Consider the following 8,331-nt stretch of genomic DNA (forward strand, 5'->3'; position numbering starts at 1 on the left):
TGAAATCTGTACACCTTAAGTCTTCAATCCGGCAGGGCTTCACTGAGGCACGAGAATTCCAGATCTGAAAAAATGAGGCTCCGGGGCTGTATTTATAGGCTCCAGGAGGTTTCGGGCGGTTAAAACCACCTAACTGGCCATTTCTGCGTTGGAGACACCCCAGGGTGTCTCAAACTGGGCCGAGACACCCAAGGGTGTCTCGGCTTTAGCCGAGACACCTTAGGGTGTCTCGCCCGTGCCGAGACACCTCGGGTGCCCCAGTTCAGCCTGAGACGCTCCGTTATGCCTGTTTGATTGTTTCCGCCGTAAATTCTTCGTCCGAACTCGGATTTGAGTGATTCTAAGTGCGTTGGAAAGCTGACGAAGAGTTCTATAAGTTCCAATGATTATATCATCAGTTGAACAAGTGAGATACGAAGGGTACTTCGCCGTTTGTGAACGATACGAGGTTCCTGATCAGTTCGTATCTTCACCATTCCGAAGTTCCATTGTTTCACGTAGTTCGTTGATTCCCTTCAAGTTTTCACCAACATCAATCAAACTTCTGTGAACCAGATGGTGACATTCATCGCCATTTCTTAACACTGAGCTGTTCGTGGAGACCTATAGGCAATTTTCGATGCCTACACACGGTATACCGACACAGTTACGTATGCACTTTCGGTGGAGAGTATCGATGAGATGGTGCCTACTATATTCAGAGAGGCCGAGCAGAGTTCGGAGGCTAATTCGTGGCAGGTAGCTATGCAGGAGAAGATGGAGTCTCTTCACAAGAATGATACGTGAGAGCTTGTTGAGCTTCCAAAGGGGCGGAAGACAATTGGTTGCAAGTAGGTATACACAAAGAAGGAGGGCATTGAGGGCACTCCATTGAGGTTCAAAGCTAGGTTGGTTGCGAAGGGCATGTACAGGAGGAAGGTATTGACTATAATGAGGTTTTCTCTCCGGTGGTGAAGCACTCTTCGATTCGGATTTTGCTAGCTTTGGTGGCGCAGTATGGTTTAGAGTTAGATCAGTTAGATGTGAAGAAGACATTTCTTCATGGTGATCTTAATGAAGAAAATATATGACTCAGCCATTGGGATTCCGAGCTGCAGGAAAATATAAGTTGGTTTGCAGGTTGAAGAAATCGCTATACGGTTTGAAGCAGTCTCCTCGACAATAGTATAGACGATTCGATGGTTTTATGATTGGTCATTCGTACACTCGGAGTCAGTTTGATCCTTGTGTATATTTTTGTAAGTTGAGAGGAGGTGCGTACATCTATTTGTTACTTTATGTCGATGACATGTTTGTTGTCTTTATTTCCAGATCTGCTATAGATGAGTTGAAGGCACAACTTTCAAAGGAGTTTGAGATGAAGGATTTGGGTGAGGCGAAGCGCATTTTAGGGGTGGAGATCGACAGAGACAAGAAGAAGGACAGAATTTGTTTGACACATGTGGCTTATTTGAAGAAGGTTCTACAACGATTTCATGTTACTATGGATACAAAGCCAGTTAGTGTACCATTGGGAGCCCATTTGAAGCTTTCTGCTGATCTTTCACCGAAGACAGTTGAAGATCGAGAGTTGATGTCGAAGACTCCATATGCAACATTAAAGAAATCACTTGAACCACCAAAAGAAAAGGATGATAGTGTTAGAATATTTAAAGAGATAGATGTCTGATACATGGAACCTATATTTTGAAGAGAAAACAACAATATTCAAGAAAATACAGTCGGTAATTTTTGGTTCTGTCTGGTCGACCGCGACCAAGGGTGCGGTCGACCGGAAACATGCACGAGTATAATGTAGTTTCTGGATTTCTGTCCGGTCGACCGCGACCAATGGTGCGGTCGACCACGGACCCTGTAAACTCTAAGGTGATTTTTCTATGTTCTGGTCGGTCGACCACGAAGATTTGGCGGTCGACCGCACGTCGGGTTTGGGTCTGGTTTTAGTTTTATGTTCTGTTTGGGTTTGTTGTTTAATATAAATAGAAACACGATTTTAGGGTTTTGTTTATCAGAGAATGGAGAGTATTTTGAGCACTTTGAGAGGGAGAACTTGTGAGCGAGTTGAGAGATCATTGGTTAGGGTTTGTTCAAGTGTTTAAGTGATTGTAACCCTTTTTTGTACTCTCCTCGATATAGTGAACCTATTCTCTCTCTATGGACGTAGCTAGACAAATTGCCGAACCACGTATATCTCTGTGTTTGCGATTGGTTTGTCGTATTTGTTTGGATTGTGCTCGTGTTTGGTTTGTTAATCTTCTCCCTTGGCTTACGGACTCGTTTAGTGTGCAAGCACGCTTCAGCAAAGGCGCTCAACATATTTTATTGTATCTAAGTATAGGCCCCTTAAAAACACTATTTCACAAGTTTCAACCACAAATATTAACATTTTTCTCGCCACTGCACAATATATGAACTACCAGAGGTACACGTTCAATTTTAGGTGTCCAGGTGTCTTTAATGCAGAGTTCTCACGTATACAACTACTGCTTAAGAGTGAAAATTCATGAATTAAGGAAACCATAACTTTCAGCAAAAGATCGAACCATCACCTTAGTAAAAACTTTGAATTAGAATGGCCATTGCTTTACTGGAAACAGGGATTTTTCTCAAATTCTAGTGGCCATGGGCCTGAGAGAAGCGCAGATTCCAAAAACAAGAAACCAGAATACGAACAAGATTGCCCAGTAGCATGCCAGACCATGCTCTATTCTAGCTAAAATAAGCAAAAATGGAAAACAAAAGAAAAGGGCAATTTTATTTGTTTTTCTTTAAGGATTCCAGTATAGAACAAGAAAGAAAAGAAGTATATGGAGTCATGGGCAAGATAACAAATATATTGAGGAAGACAAATAGAAACAAGTCAAAGAAAATATGCATCATGGAAAGAAATCCACTTAACTGATAAAGAATAAGACAGAGAGAGAAATAGATGATAGAAACAAGCTAAAACAGCTGACGGGATCTTGCGGTAGTTCGATGTTTTTTTTATCAGGTCATTTTCTATGAACATAAATTAGCATCTAACCCAGATATTCTTAAAATATTGCTCAAAGTATTTCAGAGTTACTACCTAGAAGAGGGATTCTCCAACTTATTCTTCATCAACCAGTTTAACCATATTCATGTATTCAGTAAATTATTACTTATATGTGCATACGATTGAGAGGAAAGTATCAGCATAACTCAATGTACATAAGATTGTAAAAAGAAAGAGTGAAGTTCAGGTTGATAATCATCCATGGTGGCATTTTATGCAATCTTCAACTTTGGTACAGGGTTTAGTAATTTTCCAGACTTTGCAAAAAGGATTCAACATAAATAGAAAAACCAGACATTAATGCAAATATGTCTGGACTTTTGAATAGAATAATCAAGTAACCTAAGTGTGATTGTGTGCCTTAAATAAAAGATTTAGTTTTATGAAGACATATTAGAGATAACCTATGCCTGAATATTTAACCAAGAGGACTCAAAATAGCAAAAAGGATATGTCATGTACGGATTCCAATCATAGCATATAGAGTATGTCAGATTTCTCACAACCAAAAATATAAAAGGGACTATAACGGATTCACCACAGGAAGCACCAAAACTACTTACCAACCTAAGGAGGATTTCAAATATCAAAGCAAATACCCCTCCAATGCAGACCATTTCTGACAGTTTTCTGCACACCGAAGTAAAATTTTTTCATCAGACAACAAAAAAACTAAGCACAGGAGAATCAGCCTACAATTCAATGCTCTCAGCTTGGAATCTGAGATAAATCATTTCTAGAGGTACCCTATACTCATTTTAGGTCTAACATCCTGTCTATACTCTAAACTAAAGATTTGGGTTAATTTCACGAAACAGCCCTAAAGTTTGGTTGTTGTTGAGATAACCCCCTAAACTTTTGAAGTGCACTCAAGGTTTTAAATATCGGTTGCCGGAAATACATCGGATGACCAAAATTCATATTAATTACCGATTATCGGGAATATATCGGGGATAAGTAGTAAAAATCACAGTGTTGTATCCGATAGTGATCATATATTATATAATATCCTAAAATATAAGCTAAGCATGTTTAATAAAACATTGAGAGATGTTCTTCGAGAGAGGTCATCGACAGAGATCTTCAAGTAAGAAATTTGGGACCGATTTGGGGGATAGAACAATAGAGGCGAAGAGAATTAGAGTTACACAATGAACGGATGCGAAATAGAATAAGATAGCATACTTTTTGTTTAGTAGATGAGGTCGAGTATGGAAAAAAGAGGGTTTTTGTCTCCAAACCCAAATAGGTTCACTTAGGATACAAATTGTAGAAAATCAGGCGATTTTTAACCCACGAAAAATCGGCCGCTTTATCAGATTTACATATATATATCGGGACAAGTAGGCTAAGAACTATGCGCGATAAATTTTTTATAAAAATCATATCAGTCATGCCTCAAACCCTATATATCGACGATAAAGAGGCAAAATCAGCCTATTTTGTATTAGAATAGGAAGGTAAATGGATACAGAATCTCTTAACAAATGTTCAAATTAAACGACAAAGAGTATTTCGTCCAAGTCAAAGGTCACAAGTTTGAAGGACGACATAAGACTATGCACTACTACATGGCTACTACCATCGTGGATGAGCTAAAAGAGATGTAAATTTGTGTTTCTTTGACGAAATTTTTGGCAGTGTATTACAAACTTTTGGGTAGTGTATTTAAACTCTTTTACTGATCCATATTCTCAAATATGGATCTTATATGTCAGGTGGTTGCAAAATAGCCACAAGAAGTGACATACTATAATCTTTGTAAATATATTGTGTGTAATCTCTATAAATCTCTGTAAACACACTGTGTAATCTCCATAACTATACTTTGTGCTGCTGTGCTCTATTTTATATAGGACTTGCACTTATATCTCTATTGTCTCAGTGGATATAAATATACTGTGTGCTGCTCTGCTCTATTTTATATAGGACTTGCACATATATCTCCATTGTCTCTGTAGATATACTGTATGCAATCTACTCTATGTAATATAGAGCAAGGATTTTAGTGTAGCTTACTACTTTTGATTCTAACCTTTTCTCAACCATTTCATTCCTCTACCTGCATTAGTTCCTTTGCTTTCTCTTCATCCTCACATAACTGATGCGTAGAGAAGTGCCTATTGGAGAGTTATGTACTTATTCAGTTTAGTTTGGTGCTATTAAGGGGAGCGCACACGTGCAACGCATGTGCCTCTACACTAGTGTTTTAGAATTATCCGATAATACTTGTGTCCAGAGAGGGGAGCGCCATAGTCATTTGAAACCCATTAATAAGATCTTCTGTCCTTTATACCCTCCGCGTTCAGTGTCACCGCTTAAAGTAGAAATTATCCCATTATTCCTTCATCACTAATTATCTTAACCAGAACCTACCAATAAACACAATCAACCCCATAAATTCCGCTGACGTCATTAGAAAATCCTTCTCCTTTCTCATAAAAAAACTGATCCGGAGGAACATCCGAACATGAGAACCCCCAACCCCCCAACATCCGATATAACGACGGTCCGTAGCCAAACCATTCTAACACCGTTACTTAGGCCCGTTCTCCGTTCCCCGCCACGGATAAAATAAGAATTTCATTTATGTATTAATTAATTAAAAAAACAGCGTAAGAAGTATTATATAAATACTCCCCTCGATTCGCTCTCCAAATTCTCTCTCTGTCTCTTTCAGTAGCGGGTTTGGGGGCCAAACCCTTCGTCTTCTTGCTTCACTTCAGATCTCTATCTGAGCTTGCTCCAGCTCAGACAAGGTAACAATCTCATCGATTCTTTGCTTCTTCTTGATTTCGATCTCTTCGAGTTGTCTTTTTAGTGATTTTTCTGAAGTTTTTCCGATGAAAGATCCAGATCTGACGCTGTTTTTTTATATATACTTTAGAGGATAGATCTCTAACTGTTTGTTTGCAGGTAATCATCTAGTGTCTGTTCTATTTTTTGAACTCTGAGAAATTGGAAGTAACCGATTTTGTTGTCACTGACAGTAATTTTCTCGTTATTTACTTTTATTTCAGCTGTTGTGATTGTAACAAGAAAAGGATCTGCCCTTTCTAGTTAATTAGAATCTAGAAGCTCACTGGAATTAAGCATGAAGTGAACTAGTCACAGATCTAGCAATTTAGTTTGTATAGTGTCCTAAATGTTTAGAGATTTATTTATTTATTTACTTGTTTATGCAGTTTATGTAAAATTCTGTGACAAGTTAGGGACATTTTTTTTGGCAATTTAGCCCTAGGTTTTCAATTATAGTTCAGGAGAAGACTGGCCTGAATTAATTATTTGTTTCTTTTTGTGCTGTCTGAAAAATTTCAGATATACTGCTGAAGGCGTTTTAATATATATACAAGGGAATGGCAATAGGCAGAAGTCCGAGGATGGACAGGACATCGTCGTCCTGGTGCTCGACGGCGACCATTGTCATGTTTGTCTCTCTTTGCCTGGTCGGAGTTTGGATGATGACATCGACTACGGTAGTGCCTGTGGATTTGGCTCCGGCCGAAAGTAATAAATCAGAAATGAATGAACAAGTTCCTGTTGATGTCTCTAAGACATCTGAAGACAAGTTAGGAGATGCCAAAGAGGATTCTACTGCAGGAGATAATAATAGCAACCATGTAGACCAGAATGTATCTGAGAATACAAATGAAAAATCTGAGGAAAAGACCCAGGAGGAGAGTTCCCCTACTGTCACTGAACACAAGAAGGATGACTCAGGTGAGTCGCAGACTAGTCAGAATTCTCAGAATGCAGATGGGAATAGTGAAGGCAGAGACACAAACACAGAGGGCGGTGAGACAAATGGGCAAGATATGAATTTGGAGCAGAATTCTGAAGGAACTCCAAATGGTGAAGAACAAGGCACCGAAGAAAAGAAACTGGAACAGGAGGAAAAATCTGAAGAGAACATGACGCTGGAGGAGAAGGGTCAAGGTGAGACAGACGAGAAGACTGGCGAGACCCAAACTGGGAGTCAAGCTAAGGAAGAAGTGTTTCCCGATGGAGCCCAATCAGAGATTTTAAAAGAGACGAATAGCTCAAATGGGGCATGGAAAACGCAAGCTTCTGAGTCCAAGAACGAGAAGGAAGTACAGCAGTCTTCGTCAAAAGGTCAAATTGCTGAATACAGCTGGAAACTTTGTAAAGCAGAAGCTGGGGCAGATTATATTCCTTGTCTGGACAATGTAGAAGCTGTCAGGAAACTTCGGAGTACTAAGCATTATGAACACCGAGAACGGCACTGCCCTGAGGAAGGCCCAACATGCCTTGTACCTCTTCCAGAGGGATACCAACGACCAATTAAGTGGCCTAATAGCCGAAACAAGGTATGTGTTTACAACTTCATGGTTTGCATAACGATCTATGATTGATATTATTTTGATCTCTTATTCCACCCCTTGTTCAATATAATGCAGGTTTGGTACCACAATGTTCCTCATACCAAGCTTGTAGAATATAAGGGTCACCAGAATTGGGTGAAAGTTAGTGGAGAGTACCTCACTTTTCCGGGGGGCGGAACTCAGTTCAAACATGGCGCACTCCACTACATTGATAAAATTCAAGAGGTTTGTTTCAAACTACTTATTACTTCTATTTTGATTCTAAATGACCATATAATTCTTTTCGTAATCTCCTTATGTAATTTCCTCTTGTTTAAGGGGTTTACCTTTTCAGTTTTTGTCATTTATCGGCGTTGTTTATTTATGTTAGATAGTTTCCCCATGTATAAAAAGACAGTTGCTTAGAGAAAAATTTGATTACTCATTTCCACTTCTTTGCTTGGTTGAAATCGCTCTAGTGGTTTTCTTGTTCTTGCAGGGATTGCCTGATATAGCATGGGGGAAAAGAAGCCGTGTTGTTTTGGATGTTGGCTGCGGAGTTGCTAGCTTTGGAGGCTTTCTCTTTGACAGGGATGTGCTTACCATGTCCTTTGCTCCCAAAGATGAGCATGAAGCTCAGGTACAATTTGCTCTTGAAAGAGGGATTCCCGCTATATCAGCAGTGATGGGCACCCAAAGGCTCCCCTTCCCTAGCAGGGTGTATGATGTTATTCATTGTGCTCGTTGTAGGGTCCCCTGGCACATTGAGGGTAATTTCTGTTGAAAACTACTTTTCTTTATTTTTGCATGACTTCTGGATTTTTGAGGTGTTAACATGCAGGTGGTATGCTTTTGTTGGAGCTGAACCGGTTATTGCGACCTGGTGGTTACTTTGTGTGGTCTGCAACACCAGTTTACCGGAACCTTCCAGAAGATGTCGGGATCATGGCAGGTAAAAATTGTCTATATATT

The 8,331-nt window shown here is 39.6% G+C and overlaps 1 protein-coding gene across 1 annotated transcript in view; it reads left to right on the forward strand.

Moving 5' to 3' along the window:
• Positions 5,667-8,331, forward strand: part of LOC109837966 (probable methyltransferase PMT26) — a 6,899-nt gene continuing 4,234 nt past the window's right edge. The window contains exons 1-5 of the mRNA XM_020406359.1: positions 5,667-5,796; positions 6,356-7,365; positions 7,456-7,605; positions 7,859-8,129; positions 8,201-8,311. Coding sequence (XP_020261948.1) covers positions 6,394-7,365; positions 7,456-7,605; positions 7,859-8,129; positions 8,201-8,311 — 1,504 coding nt within the window. The 5' untranslated portion in view covers positions 5,667-5,796; positions 6,356-6,393. The remainder of the gene's footprint in view (positions 5,797-6,355; positions 7,366-7,455; positions 7,606-7,858; positions 8,130-8,200; positions 8,312-8,331) is intronic.

The sequence above is a fragment of the Asparagus officinalis genome, chromosome 4 (genome assembly GCF_001876935.1).
Source record: "Asparagus officinalis chromosome 4, Aspof.V1, whole genome shotgun sequence".
Lineage (NCBI taxonomy): Eukaryota > Viridiplantae > Streptophyta > Magnoliopsida > Asparagales > Asparagaceae > Asparagus > Asparagus officinalis.